The 24,235-nt window shown below is 34.3% G+C and overlaps 1 protein-coding gene across 2 annotated transcripts in view; it reads right to left on the bottom strand.

The window, feature by feature from the left end:
- Positions 1-531: 531 nt before the first annotated feature.
- NLGN4X (neuroligin 4 X-linked) overlaps positions 532-24,235 on the bottom strand; it is a 161,404-nt gene continuing 137,700 nt past the window's right edge. For both annotated transcript variants that reach the window (XM_040056255.1, XM_040056254.2), the window contains 3 exons: positions 15,055-15,240; positions 12,353-13,142; positions 532-4,289 (listed from right to left, as the gene is read on the bottom strand). In XM_040056255.1, coding sequence (XP_039912189.1) covers positions 3,440-4,289; positions 12,353-13,142; positions 15,055-15,240 — 1,826 coding nt within the window. In that variant the 3' untranslated portion in view covers positions 532-3,439. The remainder of the gene's footprint in view (positions 4,290-12,352; positions 13,143-15,054; positions 15,241-24,235) is intronic.

Raw genomic sequence — 24,235 nt, forward strand, 5'->3', positions numbered from 1 at the left:
TCTTACATATTTTTTCCTAACAAAACTCATTCCTTATCTAAATTTAAAATATAAAAATGAAGTACATTGACTTGTGGAGCTTGACATATTAGATGTATCTGCATTGTTTTGATCCCTAATTTGGAAGATATATTTTTTGCATTTTTTAGCTGCTAAGCTATATACTAACATGGAAAACTGCTTACCCAAGATTTTTTTTTTTTTTTTTCCCCAGTACCTCAAAAAATAGTAACAAAACAATTAAACCATTACTTCAATGGGAATTGCAGTGCATACAAGTAATATATGGAGCTTATTTTCTTATATCTTTGTTGTCTGAGTTGTTTTCCTTTTACTGGCAGGCTTATAGAACTACAAAAGCCATGAAAACTCAATGCTAACTTAAAAGTGCAACCTCTGTTACTTTAATATTTTATACTGAATATCAAGGCATTGTTTACAGTAGATAATGAAATGGAGATAGGGCAGAAAACACACCTCTGAAAGACTTTCTACACAAAAGGATGAACACGTAGTTATTTGCACAAAGCATTAGAAAATACCGTGATATTTTATTATTAAAAATGCTGCTGAAAAGTTTATACATATGTGTCCAGCCATATATATCTTCTATCATTACTTAAGGCAAAAAAACCAAAAAAATTGCAAAACAATAACAGAAGAAATCATTGAACCCTGTGTGCCTCTTAAGGACAAGAATATAAGCCTGGGAAAGTATTTTGATTTTCTTTGACAGTTTCAAAGTATAGTTTGATATCATTATTATAGAATTCTATGAAGACCTTATAAATCTGTTCCCTCTATAAATCATACATCAGTCCAGATGTATCAAATTATTAAATCAACTTGATTGTAATTACTTTTAAAAGCTAAAATCATTCACTTACAGGAACTTTTTTTACCCAAATGTCACAAGCCTGACACAGTACTGTACATATTGCTAGCAGAAGACAATTGGAAGTACTAAACAAATACTGTAATTCACATTACAAACATACCCAACTGATTATGATGCTGTGCATCATTACCTTTTTTTACTTTTTTTTTTTTTTAACCTTTTTTTTAACCTTTTTTTTTTTAAGAGTTATGAGCTGCTGCATCTCAGCTGAGGCATTACATAGCTGGTGGAAATGGTCTAATATAGAGTCAGCATTAATATATAATGTGATGGATCAGTGAAGAAATAGAACAAAACCATTTTCCATTTTCTACTAGTTGTACTGTGGGGTTACTGCTTCATCACATTCCAACCTGAGCTGCCAGATCAGATTTATAGCACATTTGCTGCAGATAAAGATTATATCAGCCACATGTTGCATTTTTATATTTTCATTATCTTTTTATTTCTTTCCTTCAGAATTTGCTTTACTGCCTGCTACAACCAAGAGTTGTGCAGATGAACAGACCTCATTGAATAACTTTGTCTTTGATTTTATTTGTAGGGGTGACTATTTCAAGGTATTTTGTTAGAAAACAAAAAGTGTAGAAAACAAGAAGAGGTACAAGGCATCTTGTGTTAATTGTTATGGGATGTATGATATTGATGCAGTTTAGTTGTGAATTAACAATATAAAATACATCTGGAACAGTCACGTTCAAGTGCAGACCAATTTGTTCAAAGATCTTTGGTTACTGTTTCTCAATGATGGAGTAACTTTCAAAGACAAAATATAAAGCAATCTTCATCTGCAAAAACTATTTTCTAGCTTTTCACATTCAAATCAGATGTTTGAATCAAACTGCTAAGTTACTTTGATAGCTCTGCTTGGCCCCTGTTTTTCTAGTGAAGGAAAGGTAGAAGGGAATAACCAGCTAATAATTTTGCCTTTCCTGAGAGTGATGCTCTCTGGGATTTTCAGTTTTGTTCAAATGCAGAACAGCTGAGGATTTCTCTGCTTCTTTCTCCATAATGCTCACTGACTGTGGGACTGTGCAGTGAATCAGCAAATAAGAATTTTCTGACAGGTACACTCTCAAGCACAAAACAAGCTACTAGGCTCAGAAGTTCTTAACATACTCATCACTCTGAACAGTTTGAAAAACAGCAAGACAACCAACCCTGCATTTCCCAACTTTCAAATTGTAGTTTTATTTTTTTAGCAATGCTGGGGAGATGCTTTCTCAGCTGAGATTCCACTGCAAGTGCTGGTGAATATAGAGCTAGTTTTCCTTGAAGGAGGCTGACTAAAACACAGGCTTTCATTGCTTTGTCAGGGCACAAAACTCTTCCTAATGTATCACAATAACCAAGAACTACAAACTGGACTCCAAATATATATTTTTGGATGTTTCTTGGTTCAATTCAACAAGCTTAAAATAGTAACACTTTTCTTTTGTCTTTTTTCTCTTTGTTTTCCAATCCATTGCTGTGTTGGAATTTAACAAAGGCTAACACAAAATTAAATTATAGAAAAAATGTTTCAGAAAAGAACAATTGCCTATGAATACTTTAACATGCACTAGTGTAACCTGTAAGAGAAAATACACAGGTCACACAGACAACTGTATCCTCTGCATGACACCATGGCCTCATATAAATGAAACATGTTAGAAAAAACTCATGGTTTTTGTTAACCACTAGTAATTAAGAAGAAATTCCTCCTTTGGTCTTGGAGGAAACAGAGGTCATATGACTAATGTATATACACATAGGTCACAATTGAATGCACAATCTTTCTAAAAGCTCTTTTCAAACTGAAAACATCAATAAAAGCTGCTTTTTTTGTTTGTTTGTTTTTAAACTCACAGCTATGTACATTTTTACAAAGTTTCTTTAAATATAGTTCAGGCTGGCAAGTCATCTCTTTGCACAGAACTATACGTTTTACTGCATAGTCAGTCCTCTTCTTTTTTTTTTTTTCTCTCTTTTTTTTTTTTTTTTTAATTTTTCTTTTTAATAATAAAATTCTATTTTCCCCATCTGAATTACAGCTTCATATGTTGGGTAAAAGCCCATGGTGATGTCTTTGTTTTATCAATGGCCATTCATGGTATGGCACATAAAGAATATTTTTATAATTTTATTTATTAAAAACAAAACACCTGTACAGTCACTGGCTCTGTGTTCCAGAAGACTCTGCTTTTCTTGTTACACTTAAAACACCATTTTAAATTACTTCTTCTGGCCTCAACTTTCAATCAAAGTGGCTGAGATCTTAAAGCAGTATCGTAACAGCAATGTACACTTTTCACATTTCACAGGGTTTGTAGATGATCTTTAACATCTGTGAGTTTCTGTGGGAAGGATCAGTAAGAAAATAATGACTGTCCTTCTCTTTTACTTATTTTTACTGTAGATTTTGACAAGGTGTTCAATGGATGGTATATAACTTTTTCCTCTTCTTTTTTTTTTTTTTTTTTTTTTTTTTTTTTTTTTTTTTCTTTTTTTTTTCTTTCTTTCTTCCAAGTGGCTTGTGAGGGTTGATGGGGAAGGGCTGAGCTATACCCTAGTGGTCGAATGTCCATGGGGCAAATTTGTACTGTTTTGTCCTCCACTGAAGGTGTTGAAAGTATGCAAGGGCTGCATTCCTGTTAATGTATTTGGGATCATGGTTATGGTGTTGGGTGTCATTAGCGGGATGTCATCTGGGGACCTTCTCAAGGTGAGTGTGTAGTCAGGTGGACAGGTGAGCCTCAGTGTGTCATGGGCTTGCAGTGATTCACACTCGTGGTCATGTTCTAGCTGCTTCATCTGCAAGGACATGATCTCTTCATTTTGTATGTGTGCTATGTCATTGGTGGTGTTCCTCTGGGGGCTGGGGCGCCTATGAGTCTCATGACGCCGTTTGTCCTTCTTGTAATATAATGCAGCAAAAGCTAAAATATTGAGGAACAGCAAGGAGGCCCCCACAGCAATGGTGACACTCAGCTCTGTGGAGTAATCTCTCTTGTTTTCTATCAGAACTGTCGTATCCTCTGGAGCTGTTTTATGTGTGTCTTTTGAATGTTTGGGATTGTTGGCAGGTGTCATTGCTGGGCGTTTGGTGGCTGGCCATAATTTACCAGGAGAACGTCGGGTCACATACGGAAATGAGGTCATGTCAGGAGGGGGGACTTTAGTTGTTGTGGAAACGTACTGAAATATTTCATTCAGGTTGTGAAGGTGTGGTACGAGCTCCAACCAGAAAGCCACTTTTGTTGCTCGATAGTGATCACGAACTCGGGGTTTCAGGCCAATATGTAAATAAAGTTGGTCTTTAGGATTGTATTTGGACCAGGCCACTTCTTCAAAGCGGTTGGGTTTTGTGTGGATGAACTTTGTGTCCTGTGGAACAGGCTGGTTTGGATCTCTAAAAGAAAAGAAAGCAGACAATATTACGGCCATTAACCTTCCCACAAAAACCCAAAACAAAACAAAAGCAAACAAAACCCTCTCAGTCTTACAGTTAATAATTTATCCAATACTTACAGTAACCTAAAAGCAGAAGCTAAAAATCCTCCCTAACTGAAGAACAGCTGTTAATAATCAAAAGAAACTTACTGTACAGAGCATCTCAGATACTAAGATTTTTTTTTATTTTTTTTTTTTACATGAAAATGTAGAAACCATAGTGCTTCAGTTCCCAAAAGGTCATCTGAAGTTCTATGATCCACATAATTCTCCAAGGATTGTCTTAGAGACATACCATTTTAGAGAAGTACTAAATACTTCTTCCCATAGTAAATGTGTAGGTTCAACCCTTCTCCAGGTTTGACACTAACTTTCTCATTTACAGTACCACTACTTCCACTGCTGTAAGTAGTAAATATGGACACCTAAGTCCTGTGGCGATATTGGAAGTCCTTGTGAACACACAAAATTATACTGGCTGTGTATATTACAGGGAAAAATAAACCTCTTCAAAACTTGAAATAACAGGGCTAATACATGTACCTGGGAACATTTCTGATGGTTTTCCTTTACAGAGCTATTAGTTCTCCTGCATTTAAACATCAACTTGGGGAAAAAAAGCCCCAAATCTTTGAACTACATTTGTGTCACAAATCTTTCCATCATTTCCACTAGCAGATGACTATTTGAATGTGATCATTGCTGTGAAGTACTGTGTTTGGTGGCCAAACCAAGATGAGAAATATTTTAGTTGAGATCAACCAATTTTGTAGTACTTAAGCTGTAATAGAGATAAGAGTCAGAGTCAGAGAGAATTTCAAAATTGGTAAGCCAATTTTTTTATTTCTTTTTACTACAGGTTCAGAATAAAGTAAAGCCAATGCCACAAAGAGCATTAAGACATAGTTAATATATGCATAGCCTTATAATTTTAGTAAAAATTTAAAAAATAGCATGAAAAAATGCCTAAGGTAAAATTACTAAGTTTAATAGTAAGTTGCACATTAATTTGAATCATCTTTTTTAGCAATGAGTACTTTCTGTGACTTTGTGATATATTATACTGAGGGTACATTATTTATTTCCTGTGCATTACCCAGAACTTTTCATTCTCTTTTTTTTTCATTCATACATGTTGGTTTACTTCCTGTGAAAACAATTCTAACATTTTTCTTTTCTTCCAATATACAGTTATGTATATTCTGGAAATACCAAACCCCATCTTTATACATTTTAAAGTATCTTTTTTCTTTTTCCATTTTCAAAAGCCTGTGAATCTAATGGCCTACTTTAGCATTTCTTTGCTGTACATAAAGAGTTTATGCTCTTATATGTCTTAGTTCTTAAATGAGACAAGTAATTTGACTTTAATTATCTTATGAATCTTATATTCTTTTTTACCTGAAAGAGTGTATCTTACCTTTTTGGAGAGAAAATAATATTTTTTATATATAATTTTGGTATTTTGTCTTATTTATTCTTGTGGTTTTAGCATCTGGGTCTTTTTAGAGTTGTTTAGTGTGCTGAATTTTTTTTTAAATTATTGAAACATATCTAATCATTCCCATTTCAATAAGATATAAAGAATACAAACAAGGCATTCTGAAACTGCTACCACTTTCTTTCTTTCTTTCTCATTCTTTTTTTCTCATTCATTTCTTTCTTTTTTTCTTTTCTTTCTTATTCTTTTCATTCTCATTCTTTCTTTTCTTTCTTGTTCTTACTTTTCTTTCTTATTCTTTCTTTCTTCTCCCTCCTTCTCCTTCTCTCATTCTTTCACACTTTCTCTCTTTCTCTTTTAACAGTTAGCCAAATTGTGTAAGTTCAGGGAAAAAAGAAAGATAATTTATTCGTAGTTATTCATCCCAGTTCAAACTAGAGAAGTAATATCCCCTTCTAAGCAGTACAGAAATAGATGTATGCTGCTACTTTGAGGGATTCCAGCACGTACTGAAGAAAGAAATAAAATTATTTCTTTTGTTATTAAAGAACAGACTGAAAGATCTGGAAAATCTAAACACAAAGATATTGGCCCAATTCAATATATCTATTTTGAAAAACCTTTGGGGTTCAATAGATAAATTCTAAAGCAAATTAAAAAAAATCAACAAGTTTATCAAAATGCAAAATATTTTTCTTCTCAGAAACTCAAGATATTGCAAGAGTTGTGGCAAAAATCTTGTGTCATCCCCCCTTGCTGTTCCAATTCACATCCCAAAAGACTCTGGGAATGGTCCTAGAAAGAACTGATTTCTTAAGTTATCTCTTGTAAATGAGTTGCAGTTGCTACATGGTATAGGAGATGAAGAAGCTGACCACTCATTTTAAAAAGCAGCCAAGTTAGACATGCACTTTTAAAATTTTTAGTGGTCCTATATAAATGATTATTATCATCATAGCAGATTTTAACAAATAACTTTTTTTTTTTTTTTTAATTAACATTCTCGCTGTGGTCCCTTCCGACCTTACCCATTTTGTATCCTGCGATTCCTTCCCCTACATAAAGCCTACAAAACAAGTAAATATCAGCCTCCTCTTCCTTCTATTCCATCCTCTACTTCCATCTGTCATTTTTAACTATATTTATTTGGAGCAGCAAAATATGCTGCCGCCTCCTCCAAATGCAAGGGAGAAAATAACATTACATGAGTCTGGGCTTGTATTTGAATATTTACATGGCTCTGTGTGGGAGTGAAGTTGTCCATTGAAACACGGAACAGAGAAAAATCAGCCATCACTACAGACAAGTAATTACTTTGCTGAGGATATCACAGCTCTGCCATTGACATCAGCTCTAAGGTTGATCATAAATAAAATAGTCTGAATATTTTCTCTGGATTTGTAAGATAATTATCTAAATTATTTTGAGGGTTTTTTGTTTTTTTTTTTTTTTTAACAAGAAGTGTTAATAACTAAGTCAAATCCAAATAAAGGATCTAATAATGACCTTAGATCTTGGTTTTATAGACTGATGATCATTTGCCAAAAATATTTAGTAGATATAAACAAGAGAATTTTTACTTTCCTCGGTCATCCTACTATGTACACTGCAGAAAATTAATGAAGTTATAACTTATGACTTGTTGAGTTTTTTCCTGGGGTAGTTGGGCAGCTTATCCTACTATGAGCTATGTTCCAGTTTTATTGTTATACATAAAATGTAGATGTAGACAATCATTTCTCCTATCAAATCATCTGTTCAATAAAATTCTTGATATGTTTCTTTAATTTCAATTTTTCCCTTGCCTTTATCAAACTCTCAAAATTCCTTTGTGTTTCTAGATGCTCTTGAGGCTCAAGTGTGCAATTTTATAACAAAGGCTGCCAGGAAACCTTCCTTTAAAAATCCACTGCAATCATGATGGTAACAGTATAATCTGAACAATATATTTCCAGATCTGTACTTCTCACAGTATTGGCTCTTATAGGGGGGAGATTTCTTGTTTCCCAATTTGTCAGTTGTTAGGGAGGATTTTTCTTTTTTCATCCAACTATTATAAAAAGATTGATGATTATTGTTATTTTGCTCTCTCATTACTTATTTTTATCACCTTTTTATCACTAGAATTAAAACAGCCTATCCATAAAAAAATGTCTCCATCATGAAATGCCTGAACTTTTTTTTTTTCCTTTTGAGAGAAGATTGTGTCTTCTCTATGGTATATTTTTGTTAATGTGCAGAATAATTCCATTTCACCTGTCATTTTTTTCCTCCCACTTTCAGTCTGCACTAATTTTGCACAACTTAAGATGTTTTTGTATCTTGTCATTAAATTCACACCACATGAGCTAGAGATGTAAAGTCAAAACATCAGTTTTTTTCTGAGGTGATCTAAAGTAAATATTCCTGCAATGGATGTTAACTGAAGAGCAGCACACACTCCAATTCACAAGGCAGATTAATAACTGACCTGGAGGGCAAATGAAAGAACTGAGTATTTCATATCTGTTGACATTTTCATGGGAAGAATGGCGAATTTAAAGCTTTCTCATATCCCAAATTTCTTATAAGATGGTGAAACGCCATTTGTGTTTTAACTACTTCTGCCACAGCACTGATTATCACCCAGGACAATGGAACTGTTACATTAACATATTTGAAATATTTTCATTTTTCTGTCCTTCTCTATCTTCACTGGAGAGTAAAATGTCTTCACAATTAGATAATTCTTGCTTCAAACACTCTGAAAGTCCCCTAGATACTTTATTGTCTTGCAGGTGTAGTCTTTTCTATGATTTAAAAAAAAAAAAAAAAAAAAAAAAAAAAGGAGAAAAACTGGCTTTTCTTCATTCTTCTGTTGATTCTTTTCATGCTGTCACAATACTAATAATGACACAGCCATTCCTGCTTGAAGGACTGGTACACAGGCATATTTTCCCTTACCTCCTTTTCTGCTATCACCAGGTCCCACTGTTGCCATGCTCCCTGTCAGCTAAGGACTAATACCTAAGGACTCCTTATAAGAACTAAGGAACACAAGCCATAACTACACTGTTTTGTTTGACTAACACAGATTTGCCATTAGAGACAGTTATTTCTTCAGATGAGAACATCAGAAAGAAATGCAACAGTCTCATAAAAGAGTTAATTGAGAATTGACTTGAAAGTACACTTTAATAATTGCTAGTTTAATCATGTCTTCTATTAGAGACCCAAACTGCATATGAAACACAGACATTCTTAATAACTCATGTTTGTTCTTCAGAATCAATGGTAGCAAAATAATTCTGGAGTATTTACCTGAAATACAAAGAAAACAAGGATATATCCTCTAGACCTTAATCTTTCCCAATACCAGCAAAGGTAGAGCTGGAAGAACTGGAGCAAAAGTAGAGTACTGTGATTCCTCAAAACCAGGGCAATTTTTTGAAACCTAATAGATGCCTCTAATGAGAGCATTAGTGTGAGAGTATGAGAGAATCTAGTATGTGAAACTTCAAATCCTTCTTCACAAGAGCATAGCTGGCAGAGTATCTACGAAGGACTGGCATACATCCCCTCATGTTGTTCACTCTTCCCCTGCTGATGTGTCTACAAAGGAGGTAACATGACCCTAACAAACAGAACACTCGGCATATAAAATTACCATTACAGTTAGGAGAGAACTACTGACAGCAGACTGAAGCTCCAAGTGCACCTCTTAATGAAGCTCTCACATATAATTCTATGCATTGAGGAATTCAAAACTGTATTTTTGTGTCATTTTTGTATCCCAAATGTAGTATCTCAAACTTACTCTGTAATAAATTGTTTTCCTAGTTCTAAGACATGTTGGAAACACAGTTTTGAAAAGGTCAAGTGAAAAACTCTCAATAATCATCATCATCATCATAAAAATAGAATCATAGCTAGGTAGAGAATGGCGGATTAACAAAATGCATCTTCCAGGCATTCATTTCAAGCACAAACTATTTGCCATTAAACACTTTAATTGTCACCTCCTATTTGCTAACTTCAATAACCTACTTCCGAGTTAAACACAATAAAAGCACTGTACCCTGTGCTGTGTCTTTCACCTACTGATTTTACAAGATTGACCTGCCCTCCAAACGCAGCCTTGGCAGTGGGCCCATTAAAGAGTGTGTCCTTTTCATCAATGGATGGCCTGTCATTAAAAGTCTGGCAAAACCATCTGAATGATGCACCATCTGAGCCATAATTATACAATAAGTACCTGGATGCAGCCTCTGTGGGAGAGTAATAGAGACTGGAAAAGTCTCAAACACATTAAAAATAAATAAATATATCTGCAGTTTTAATGTGCAAATCTTACCTACAGGGAAATGTGAAATAATAAAATCTTCCACTTAAAAGATTTTTTTTTATGTGTTGCCATGGGTAAAAACACAAAGCAAGACAAGTTCTATCATAATAAGGATGGGAAATGATCAATAAAAAATAGGGAGGGGAAAAAAAAAAAAAAACCAACAAAGCAGAGCCCCCAGCAATGCAGTCTTGAACTATAACACTCATCTTGAGAGTTGAAGGACCTGAGTGGGTACAGAGATTCCAGATTGCAAGTGAATGAACAGAGTGGAGAACAGTTACCCCAGAGATCCCATTGCTCTAGGCTTTAGATGTTACAACCTTTGACTTTCTGTTTGAGGAACCAGAGGTGCAGAACACATGTAATCTTAAAATATTATTTGCCTCCAAGTATTCTCTTGTACTATTCAGAACAATTAATCATTGCTCACCAAAGCAAAGAAAAGACCCCATCAAGGTAATATGTATTGTGTTGCTCTTTTCCTTTGAAAACTGAAATTTTACAGCTAGAGGTAATTTCTAATGACACATCTTTAAGACTGCCTGTAAGGGAGTGAGTCTGTAATAGAATATATACTCGTTTCCTGTCTCATCAACAATGGAAAAGTTTCAGAAATGACTAATAGCTCTCCCAAAGCACCTGGTTTTGCTTTTAGGCATAGTATGACAATGGCTTTATAACCAGAGAACTTGGTATAGCCTGCTGAAATTAGTTTTCAAGTAACAACAGCTGGAAAGTGCTTGAAATTATGAGTAATGGTGGCAGCTGGGACTATGAGAAGCTCCTGTCAGCCTCAAAAATTGCTTAGATACAACTTCCTAATCTACAGGGAATAGTGATAAAGTAATTGCAAACAATAGTGAGACCATAGAGATCTTTCATCTCCATGATAATTCCAATGAGGTATATTTGTAAGGACCTGAAGTCCTCCATGTATATGTGGCAGTTCATCCACCAAAATAGACAGATTGATGGTGTCATCCTCTCTGAGCATGTGGTACAGCCATCATGCAGATTTGTCTGTCCATGAACCAAGATTTCATCACAAAGTTTGCTCATCCCAGTACTGATGACTTCTTGTTGCCAAATACTCCTAAATATTATGCAGTTCATTCACTTTTCTTGTTGAACTCCAGAGTTCCTGCATGTTTTTGTACCTGTTTGTCCGATATGCAGTGCGACAAAAGATTTTTTTTTTTCTTGTAAATTGACCTGAAATATTTGATTGGTTTTTGCTCAATTTGTGCTTGGGGTTCTTGTTAAGACTGTAGAATCTCTCTCCCTTGAACATCATGTAGATTCATGGAAAGCTACAAGGGCTGCTAAAGCCTCTGAATATTTCACAATAGGCATCTGAGTTTTTCTTATATAGCTGCACACCGTTCACTGCAGTGCAGTAAAGCTGCAGTTTCCAGAGCCCAATCCTGCCATTAAACATTCAGCGGAAAGATTTACAGCCCCTTTGTGCCACAAGTATCATTGTTTTAATTCAGTACTGAAGACTCAAGGTTAACAAAAAAAGCCCTTGCCGCTGAAGTAAAACACTGCAATACTCTTTAAAGGAATGTTATAGGAAGAGAACAGAATTTATTAATATTGCTCAAAGATTAAGCTGTTTTAAAGGTTGTTTCCTTGATGTTTACAACTCTATTTCAGCAAAATATTGATATTTTTATTTTGTTTCATAAGCAGAATTAATTTAATTTTTTAACCTTCTCAAAGCAAAGTTTATATCTAAGTCTCTTCTTCATTCCAGTCAAGTACTTATTATTGCCGTTATAGCCCTCAGAGGGAAAAAATTTTCCAGTGTCTGCCTTTCTGTCCTAATTCCTCCCTGAGTCCTCATCCCTGTGAAGGTCGCTGAAAAACAAGAACTTCCTTTCTTTTGTAGCAGATAAGTGCTATCTGCCTGACAGTTCTTTCTTCAAGTAGCAGACATGTTGCCTCTGATTTTTCAGTATCTTAGTGAACCACCTTTTCTCCAAGACATGTTTTTGTCTTAGTAATTGTCCTATTTTTGAACCAAAAATATAGTGTGTTATTATTCTCATTGAGCTACTGAAAGAAAATAATCGTTTGCGGGAACATACTAATTAAAAATCTAATAAATATGAATAGGCTTCATCTACCTCCTATCTTAACACAAATATTTCTATACTACTACTTCAAAATCAGATTCTGAGGCCACTAGAATGGGATACTGACTGTTTTAGAAGTATGCTATCAACAAAATGAATGCTGGGGTAAGACTTACCCAGTTTTGGCAAAGTTAGTCCAGTATGTCATAACAACTGCACTGAGCATGACATCATTCTTGGAAAAGTTGCAGTTGAAGAGCTCTGTAGGACCAATCATAGGGATCCCAAATACATAAGGGACTTCATCACCATGAGCTGAATCAGCCCAGCTGGGTTTCATTTCACTTTGGCAATGGTGATAAAATGCATAGAAATACGTTGGCGATCCATACTGGGCATGCAGGTCAGCCGTGGCAACAGCTGGAGCAACCCACTGGTGATCTGTAAAAAGAGCAACCAGGGTCTTCCGTCTTGTTTCGGGGTTTTCTTTGTCTGCCCAGTCAGTGTACATGAATTTAATAGTCTCTCGCAGTGTGTCTTTCCCTTCTGGATAACCGTATAGATTGTCCACAAAATTGGAGACAGAAAAGTCAAAATCATTGGGAGAAACACCATCTTCATTGTCTACAATGCCATCCACAAATTTTAAACCTTCCCCTTGATTCACACCCAGCATTATATCATAGTTAAGGAATTCCCCTTGCTCCATTAAAATCTGAGGGTCATCTGGAATCACATCTCCATCTATCACAGGCCCAAAGGCAATGTGGTATGTAGCTGGAGTGATAGTCTGTTGAATTAGTTCCTTGTAATTCTTATTCCGCAGACATTCAACCAAATCAGTGGTATCCAGCATGTCGCAGCCCACTTTATCTGCCAATATCCGAGTGTACTTGGCAGGCTGATAGTTCACTGCCCAGCTGGACAGGGCTGTTCCACTCTGTATGATTGCCTTTTGGAACAAACCTGCAGGTGAAAATTGTTTAAATACAGATCCAATTAGAAATTTGGGAAAAAAAAAAAAAAGTATATAAGAAAAAAAATTAAAAGTATTTCTTAGTAAGGAAAAAAAGCTTTGATTATTGAATCCCTAAAGGATACATACAATGAACTTTCAAATCAATTTCCATAGATCCTTCTCATTGCTCCCTTCTTATGCTGTGTAGAATAGGCTAATAATTAAAATCTCTCATGTTTTTGATGCTCACACACAAAAAGCATGAAGGTTTCAGGTTACTGTTTCAAGAACAAAGCTCATTCCTGTACTGCACTTTCCTTGTGGCTTTGATGGAAGTCCTCTGGCTTTACCACATTAGTACTCCTGTGAAAATTTCTTTGAAGGACTGGCATCTAAAAGCAATCAAATGCTCTTTGCCATGTAAATGACACTCATAAATGCGCCTTTCAGTAGTTTAAAGGTCAAATGAAAATTACACGTTCTCATTTCCTTCAGAAAAGCTATGCATTATACTAACTTGAAAAAAGCTGCTCTATTAAAAGCAATTTCATACATTTGAATCTTCTAGTCTGACATTATTTATTTACCATTTAATTTTTCAAATTTATTATTGTGTGTATATGTTAGCACTGTCTATATGTTAAATTTTGCGTGTGTGTAACCCTGCCTATATGTTGAATTAAAATATATTATTAAAATTAAATTGTTTTGCCAGAGAGGAAGATGATATTCAATGGTTCTTTCTAGTTGTTTATGTACACTAATATAAAGAGAAATGAAAACCCAGTGTGAAGAGTTTTGTTTTTTAAAGCACTGAAAGGCAAGGATAGCTTGCTGGTGAATCTGTCCCATCTGTTTTTCTGTTTTTATTTTTCTGATAAGACCACTAAAATGGCCTATTTTATATTTAAACTGAAATACTTGGGTGTCTTCTCCACACGGTTTCTACCTTCCAGTTCTCAAAATGTGAAAGACCGCAACAGCTACAAAAGAATGTGGGGTTTTTGTTGATAAACCTTTGAAGATGATTACTGAATGCACAAACTACAACATTTCCATTATTTGATCAGTTAAGTTTTTCATGGTTCCATCTGCTTGATTTTGGCATGGCTCACTCAGCAGTTATTAATTGAAATTTTATTTGGATCAATAGACAGAATTATCAGGCGTAGTTCTATGTATTTCAAAATTATGTGTCTTCCAGCCTCCCTGCTATAACTTCTGACTACTGCTTATCTGTTACAAATTTCTGTCTGTTTTAATGCAATAGAAACAGCATGGATTATTAAATACAATAGATACTTTGATGTTGTCTTTTATCAAGTCTTTGTAGATTTGGTCTTATCACCAGGAATATTTATTGTTTGCTACTGGTGCTGTACATTCTTGGAGTTTGGGTTTGGGTTTTTTTAGAGGGTGAGGTGTTGAGGGTAGTAATTCTATAGCTCACTTACCAAAATATAAGAACACTGTGCGGGATCATACAGTACTTGTAGGGAATTAAATACAGTTTTTAGTAAAGCTTAGTTATGTTTTTACTAAATAAGGAAAGCATCTATATATATGTTGGAAGTGCAGCCAAGAGTGTACAAAAAATCAAAAAGGTCATTGCTCTTTTCCATTTTAATTAGGGCAAATTCTTTGATAGAGGAGTCAGTGGAATCTGTTGATAAAGCTAGAAAAAGAATATTGCCCATGGCATGTGTTGCATGAGATTTATGCAGTAATAGCATTTAGTTTTCCTTATAAGGATATTTGAGTTGACTAATAGAAATCCAGAATTCAAACTAGCAGGTATTTTACAAAAATTATGTAATTCTAATTCAGCCTATCTTGTTTGGCAGTTTCACTACAGTTTAACATTATTAAAAAAAAAAAAAAAAATTGAAAAGTAAAGTACTTTGCCTAGAGGATTGTTACCTTCTGAATAGTGGGAGAGTGTCAGGAGACTGACACAGGATGCTCCTGCCCCAGATCCAAAAATAGTAACTCTCTTCGGGTCTCCTCCAAAAGATCCAATATTTTCTTCAATCCAACGTAAAGCTTGGATTTGGTCAAGCAATCCATAATTGCCTTTTGCAGCTTGGTCCCCAGTACTTAAAAAACCTATAAGGCAAAACCCCATAATTTTAGTTCACCAGATACAGAGTTAGCTACAGGGTATCTACATATTCACAACACATCTTCCCATATTTTCATCTTCTATGCTTTTTTTTTTTTCTTCCTCTTTTTAAAGGTCACAGTCCCAGTTAAATGTCTCCAGAGCAAGCAGAGAAATTCATTCTGTGTGCTGTTTAGCTTGAGTTTGTTTTCCCTTACTTCATAGGTCCCATTTATGAAGTATCACTGTTTCCTTTTTGAAATATTTCTGTAACAATGCAACAATACAGAAAAAAAATTTTAAACATTTTATAACTGGATGTGAGTGGGGTACAAAATCTTAGGAAATCATTTTAGGAAAAGATGTGAGACAACCAGTCTATAACTGAGAACAATGCTTCCTAACACATTAAATTAATTACTTCTTACCAAAATTTTCCTGAACTACATAGCGCTTTAAATTTCTGCACTTGTGATATGGATAAATGTAATCAGAAAGAGAAAAAAGGAAGGCTGAAGTAAATAGTAAAAAGAACATGAAAAAACCTAGGAAAAAAAATTACACTTCAATTTCACAGAGGACACATTAGGAAGATAGCAGGTAAATCCATGGCAATATAGCCTTTGCTGAGGAGATTTTATCTGAACAAATCAGGTCTTGTCGTTCTCTTTGGAAATTGCAGGAAAACTTCTGCCGCTGTTTTTTGTTCCTGCACTGTGCTTATCAGATTCTAGAAAAAAAGCATGACATGTTTGCTGCTTGTCTTGCAGCTGAGAACAAAATGACCATAAGATTAAGACTGAGATTAATTTTGTGTTTTTGAAACCAGCTAAGGTGAAACACTGCAGTTATCCCTGCTGTGTATCATTCACACTTAAGACCTTGTGCTATGTCCAAATTACCACATTGAGCCATGCACTCACAGTCCTCTCTTTAACTCCCCAAGACCTTTTCCTGTTAGACAGCTGCAAAGTCAGAAGTCTATTAGAAATGCCTTACAGTACATGGAAGTTTTCAGATAGACATTACTGATTTAGGCACCAGTGACAGCCGACAAAGACAAAACAAGGACATCGCTTGCAGGTTTTTCCAGATAATTATCAGTTCAGAAAAATTGGCTAGAAGGGGGACTCAGGTGATCCATAGGTCTTGTGCAGTTTGAAAGGAAAGAGTGTTGTCATAAACCACCTGAGCCTGCTGTAACAAGACCGCCATGCTCCTGACTGGAAGGTGAGCCTTAAGTCCCTGGGGGAAAAGAGACATTGCAGTACGTTTTCCAGTCTTTGGCAAAGGGTAACAGATTTCTTTGCACTTGCTGTAATAATTCTTTTGCTGATAAGAAGAATGAAAATACACAGGGTCAAAGGTATTCACAATTATGAAGGAAGCAGAATAAAAATCATATCCATATTGCTAAAAAAGGCTTTTTTAAAAAAAAGGTACTAATGGCAAGCACAGTTGTAATAATGGCAGTAACCTTTTTTTTTTTCTCTTCTATACAAGTGGAGAAAAAATAAACACTTAATCCATAATTGTCTCAATTTATTTTTTTATTATCTTTTTCAGCCTGTCAAAGAAAGAATGACCCACTTGCTGGCTTTGTTGCTGCAGCTCACTGCAATATTCTATAATATTCTATAATTAAGGCTTTATTTCATCAGAACTATGACATCCATTGGATAAAGAGAGTGTTGTAACCTTTAAAGCTGGATGATAATTAATATTCAGAGCTTAAACCTGCTTTAGTTCTACTAGCAGCATCAAACTAAAGCTGTTTGAACTTTGTAATTTTGAATTCTAACCAAATGTACTAAAAGGTGAACTGGATAAAACTGCAGTCAATGAATATCTAATGTTCAACAGATGAAGTTTTCTGGTTTTTTTCTTTCCACAGTTGTCTGATGATTCTCATTAATTGCAAGAACATATTTTCTTAATTTGAAAACTAATCACCATGGCAAAGAGTTAGCCGCACATTACACAAACTGAATTCATAAATCTGTCTTTTCTTGATGAGTATATATTTTCTTTAATGCTCTGAATACCAGATCAAAATATTTCTTCAAAGCTATTTGAAGAAATTCAGGCTAATAGTAACTATTTTTCCAGAAATACCCAACACTAACATTTTTTTGGCTTTTTTTCTATATTACTTCAGTGAAGAGAAAAAAAATGTTTCTTTAAACTGAAGTTCTTGAAATAACTATTTTTATTTTTCTCTGACTCTATGAAGGAAAGCTTTCAAGAAAAATTCTTTAGTTTTAAACTACCAGATAGCAATAGTCAAGGAGAAAAAGATTAGAGGTGGAAATTGCTGGGAATTTTCCCGGGCATCTTCCAGCTGAGGCTCACCTGAAAGGGTCTAAGCAATAAGAAACTCTCTGCAATGTGAATGAATGTGCAAGAAGTGATGACAGTACTGAGATTTTCTGTGGAAATACACTCTTGATCTGAATTAAAACACTAGTGGGAAGAAATGGTCAGAATCAAAACCATATTTTCCCAACCACAGAACTTAAATCTAACATACACAGATTTAGGAAGAAATAAAGGCAATGGAGAAATTACCCTAAAATACCTTTTTGTTAAAGATGGTAAATTATGATCTGAGAACTATGACTTCACTCTTAGAGATAAATAAAATCACCAAGATAACTGCAATCTTGTAGCCATTTAATTTTTTTAAATTTATATTACCTTCTTTCTCATTATTTTTAAATTATATAAAAAAATATATATATACACAGCTTTCTTTTGACATTTTGCACACAGTAATACCCAATATTACATCACTGCAGGAAATGCCCATTCTTAATATTTTGGCCCCATGGGCCTAATGCATATCAAATCAATATGATAGCTGGCTGAAAGCCTAAATTTCAACTGTGAATGTTCCTCCACTGCTTTGTGCATTTTTCTCTCCCTCCTTTCCAACCCCCAAGCTGGAGGACAGCTTCCCACTCCAGGTGGGGTGAAAAAAGTAGGAAAATGCAAAAATGCAGCATTTAGTAAAAACTCCATGCCTACTAGGTTGCCAAACATCATGAACCAGTTAGAAAAGGAAATGTGATTTCGGATAGCAGACTTATGCAAGGACTCACAACAGGGAAAAGCATGTGCTTAACACATGAACATTAGCAGCAGTCTCACTTGTTTCTGTTCCATGGACAATCCTCACCCTCTTACACACAATTTTCTGTTGCAAGACAAAATCAGTTACTTCACTGGATTGTTTTGCTTCCTCTTCTCAGCTATATACAACCCCCCTTTTTTATTGCTTTCATAGCCTCAGTGATCCAGTCATTTAAACAGATATCAGAATATTTTAAACTATACTAAGACTATTCTAATTTAAACAACTCTAGAGAAACACCAAGCAAAACATCTATATCTATGATGTTTGCCAGAAGACTTTGACAAAGTGGGGGCATAAATCAGGCAGGTTTGTTTTTTTTTTTTTTTTCTTTCATAGTCTGAGACATTCCTTCAGCTTGGAAAAAAATATTGAAGAAAATAATGTTATGCTACAATCAATGAAAACATGCAGTTGCTTGATTGTTTTAGCACATTTTATCATACATTTTCTATAAAGCTCTGAATAAATCTGAAAGATCATGATCAGACTTGTCCTATAACATTATCATAACAGGTGAAATATTATTTTTGGTTTGTACCAGTTTTGATGATTTAAAGGATTTGACTGCACTTCTTAGTCAATAAAAGATTTTACAGGGCATTCTGTTAAGCTTATTCTCAAAAATGCTATATATATGCATAATTCACAAATATATAAAATAGACATAAACAACAATATAATCATTAAAATAAATTAGCAGGTGGAAATGGCCACTGTTCTATGAAGTGTGGTCCTGATGGGAGACTGTCCTAATCATTGTTCAATTTTTATTATCTGGAAGTATTTTTATCTTTCTATGTTATTCTTCATGTCATTAGGATATAATTTGATTTTAAAAGTTGTAATAACAAGGGAGCTAAATAAAATAAGATGAAAAAAACAACATTTAAATTTTGGACATTTTAATGAGTCACTTGTTGGTAGCTGAGTTTGCAGTACAATAGCTATCATTTCATAGGCACCACACAAACTTTCTTAAGTGGTATGTAACAGCTTCCTAATAGAATTACTTACTGGCCTTAGGGAGGAATTAGATTTTCAATTATTGCATTCATAATTTAGAAAAGGAAATGTTGATTAGATTTGTTTAATTTAATGTTCCAGGTAATGTGGGATTTTCCTCACTAATATATTTATTCTTGGGTTTGGGTTTTGGTGCTTTCTTCTGTGCTTTTCTGATTAATAATTTATGTTTTATAGCACTAAATCATTATAAAGGTTAACAGTAATGAACTATTATTCTCCTTCTTATTTGTTTGGGGGTTTTTTTATGAGCCTCAGGATACACTTACTTTGTCCAGGTAGTAGTAATGGTCTCAGTTATTACACTGTTTATATTTAAATATCCAAGTAGTAATTTGCAGACCATGTGAGAAAACCTGAATAAAGAACACTTGAATAGAGAGACTAAGATAGATTGATCTTTGAAACAGTTTGGGGATTTCTAAGTGTCTCCAAATTATGCTCTAGCTCTCATTTTTTTCTTCAGGAAGGATTCAATTTTGGTGATTTCTGAGAGATCACTGGAAATTATGAAGTGACAATTCCCAAGTGTCAGATATGATTTTTAGGTATACCTTCCACCTTGTCTCCCCAATGCTCACTGCTGTTGTACTCAAAATAATATCTTTCAAAAGCAAAGTAACTCAGTCCTTAATCAGTTGCCAGAAAATATTCACAACACTATCAATAATTTGGCCTCTCAGACAGAGATATGAATTGTAGAAGGACCCTACTCACAGGGGCAAACTTACAAACTTTTGTAAAGGAAAATGAGTCTTCAGAAGATCTTCTATTATAGACAGTGGCAGGAGAGAAAGAAAGAAAGAAAGAAAGAAAGAAAGAAAGAAAGAAAGAAAGAAAGAAAGAAAGAAAGAAAGAAAGAAAGAAAGAAAGAAAGAAAGAAAGAAAGAAAGAAAGAAAGAAAGAAAGAAAGAAAGAAAGAAAGAAAGAAAGACCCCAAACCAAAACAACAACAAAAAAACCCCAACACAACCACCAAAACCACAAAACCACCACCTTTTCTAGAAGCCAAATTAAAACACTGAGTCACAGTCTTGCTCTGATAGGCCACTAAGTCATCACTCTTCACAAGACAAGACAAGTTTGATAGGAATAATCTTTAAGGATGTGACAAGCACCACCTCATCTCCTCCTAATATGTGCCATCGGGGGTGCAAGGGAGGCATCCGCACAAGGGTGCTCCAGCAAGGTGGCATTGGAAGAGCAGGGAAGAAGGTGATGAGTTACTTTTTTTCTAAGGAAAGTACAAGAAAGTTGGAAACTACAGAGATCCCACTTGGGAGCAGTGCAGGTCAGAGGGATGGCTGGACAAACTGCTGTTCTCTGTCAGGGCAGAGCAAGGTTGTGACAGCAGTTCACATGCTTTGCTAATTTGTACTACCCTTTCTAAGAAAATTAAACATGCTATCAAAATCTTCGACATCAATCTTATTCCTGTGGAATCTGCCCAGCTCTCCTGGCATTAGCTGACATGCACTAGGGGCAGCAAATACTCTTGATTCACCTGCATTCAATATACCACTCCAAAAATTGTGTGTCTTTGCTAAATTCTACTACAAATGATCCTCAATGTGTTTGAAGGCAACTGAGATCCTCTATAAAACAAGCAAAGCTAAGAGGTTTCAGGGCTCAAATTCTATCAAAGTAGTTGTAAGAATATGATAATTATCAACCAGAAGCAGAAGGCATAAATGTTGAAGAAAGAAATCAACCTGCAGCAGAAGAAAATATGAGTGAATTTTATAAACTGGTAATATGACTGTATCCAAACTTTACTTTGGTTACTCCAGTGAGGAAAAGACAAATCTTCTGAAATAATTCTTCATAGCAGATGTATCTGAGAAGCCTGAAAAGCTTTGATTTAATTTGTTTATAAAGCCAAAAATATTTATTTCATAGAACTATTCAGATGCTTTCAAATTCTTTAACATAGCAAAAGACTAGGAGAGACAGTTCTAAAAGATGTATTAAATATACAGAAAAGCCCAAATTGCTTCTGGATTCGCACATACGTATCTTATTTTATGAAATGCAAATGCTGAGTATACGAACTTTGTTCTTTTCATCCTGAATTCTTCTGGTTATGAAACAGATGTTATTTGTGGAGAAAAAAAATATTAGACACTGCTAAATATTCATGTTTCGAATGTTTCAAAATAGTATTTGAGACCCAATAATTTTCTATTTGTTATTTTCAACAAGTGAATGTAATAAAAATAATCATTTCTTTAGAAACTAGTTTTGAGGGCTAGGAATTCCCATTCTGCAGTTTTGGCTAAGCTTTTAGGTTGGGTTCTATATCTTCATACTTCATATTTCCCTCTATTATCATGTATTCAAGAACATAATCCCAAAATTAAGAGTCTTGGTCCTCTGAGAGCTTACCAAAAAAACCCCCATTAACCACATTAAAAGCACTTCTGCTGCATGTTTTCTGTCCCTAGATTAATATTCAGCAGAATGAAGAATATTTAGGAATGACCAGACCCAACTTTTTTTTTTTTTTTTTTTTTCCCCATTCTATCCTGCTTCTAAAGAATACTGACAAGAAATACAATACAATGCTGCAAAGTATTAAATTAACTGAGGGGAAAAAAAGGAATTAATTTTTATATTTGGATCCCCAGAAGTTGCTGTTTCTCATCTGTCTAGGTAAAGCATTGATAGGAATGAAATTATTCCTCCCAATGAAGAAAAGCAAAAGTGAGGGTGACTATGTACAAAAGTTTCTTCAAGTTACACCATTAGAGAAAAAATCAAAGGATTTTTTCCTATATAAGTTTGTACTTTGTTGAAAGTTTTTAGTAAATCTAGTTATTGTTGACCCTTTATTCAAAAAAAAAAAAGTAATTTTTACTTCTCTTTCCTTTTACAGAAGGGTAAACCAGTAATTTATTTCTTCTGCAGTATGCACCTGTTTAAATGATTATTTACGTTCATACTTTAGTATTAAAATGGAGCAATTTTGTGTTGCCTAGATACAGATCAGAAGGCTACTTTATATAACTAATACACATGAACAAACAAAGCAATCACAGATGAAAATAATTCCTTATTCTAGTATTTTCTTTAACCTTCTTTGCCCTTTTTTGTTACCATTGCTTTGACAATAAAAACATTCTTACTGAAGATACCTACAACTCCAGCAGGATTTTATAGTCTTTTTTTCTATATTCAAAGCATTTCACTAGCTGTTTCTGAAATGGATTATTGTGCCTATTCACCAGATTGTTGGCACAAAGAAGACAATGAACTATGGCAATCAACATTTGTAGCTTTACTTACTGGTTTGGATTTATTTGGATGTAAATATGATGCAAAACATCTTACATCTTGCATCTATGCAACACATACGATTATCTAAAGTTGTATTTTCCTATTTAAAATTTATAATTTTAAAGAAACACTTTTTTTTCCAAATCTGTTCTTATTTAAAATGGCCATCATAAAGTAAAAAGTAATAGATTAATATATTATTTCATATATGTTTGCAGAACTTCATAACTTATTACACAGAAATTTTAATTCCATCTCTTCTTTTTAATTTGAACTATACTTTTTTTCCATGTGTTCCTCTACATATTGGTCTCCAGTGGAATTTTTATACGCAATAAATAAATAAATAAATAAATAAATAAATAAATACACAAGCACACACATGTGTTTGTGTATATGTATTTAGTGTTCATTAAGTACAAACTGAAAAATACAAATCTGTCTTTTGTCAAATATTTCAACTCCCTAAGTGATAATTATTGCTAGGAAAGTAGGAAAAAAAAAAAAAAAAAAAAAAAAAAAAAAAAAAAAAAAAAAAAAAAAGGAAACAAATTGCTAAATGGGAGAAGGTTGCAGAATCTACTTTCTGGGCTGTCACACAGTTTTGCTTTTCCCGTGGGAATTTAAAGAATAATGCAAATGAAACCTAAATAAAATGAAATTGTTTGCTCTGTTCCAATTATTTTCCCTTCTCTGAAAGTTTTCAATTATTCATGCACACAGCTTCCTTTTGCTTCTTTGTCTGATGGTCCCATGATTTTTCTAGCCTGTCTGAAGTCACCTCAGCTCACCAGAAATGAAATTCTATCTTCATTTGGAATATCTCTTTTGAGTAAGTTTGTAAAAGAGGTTTCTACATCTTGTATGAATACTATCAAGGTAAGATGAGAAACAGCTGTTTCTTCACACTGCCTGCTCGTGAATGCAAGCTTTACCAGCTCCTAAGGGGAAGGCTCCCAGCAGTGTCTGCTTCCTGTAGGATGGTTGCTTTGTCTTAATTAGGAAAAACTTGAGTAAGTAAAAGTCAGTTTTTCCTATGGTCTTCAGAGCTGCCTGTCCTTCTCCACTGACTGCCTTACTAATAAGCACCTAATTATTGTAGAATAGACCCTGAGTATGAAGTCAGGCCTCTTCAGGGACCACAGAAATACTGTTTGAGTTGAACATCTAATCAAACACAAGTAACTAATAGGCAGTGCTACCAAATAAGCATTCCAGCATCTCTACAAACATCTAAATTAAACTCTCTAGAAAGGATTTCCAGCACTTCTTACTACAGATTTTTTTTTTATTTTTATTTTTTTTCAGACTGTTTTTAGAAAGATTGTTTTAGAGCCACACACTTTGTGATGTAAAGAGGGCTTTGCTTTTGCAATGTAAATATATACAGAATACATGAATAGAAGTAAAACAGGTAGTGACAATTGGTATTTTACCTAAAAATTAATTAAAATTTTAATGTAGCTTGAATAGCGTATTCTTTTATGTAAACTGGTGAGTTGTTTGCCACCATTTGCTGAATTTGTTGTATTATGAACAGACACAATTTTGCTTGCGTGCTACTT

This window comes from Hirundo rustica, chromosome 2 (assembly GCF_015227805.2).
Source record: "Hirundo rustica isolate bHirRus1 chromosome 2, bHirRus1.pri.v3, whole genome shotgun sequence".
Taxonomy (NCBI): domain Eukaryota; kingdom Metazoa; phylum Chordata; class Aves; order Passeriformes; family Hirundinidae; genus Hirundo; species Hirundo rustica.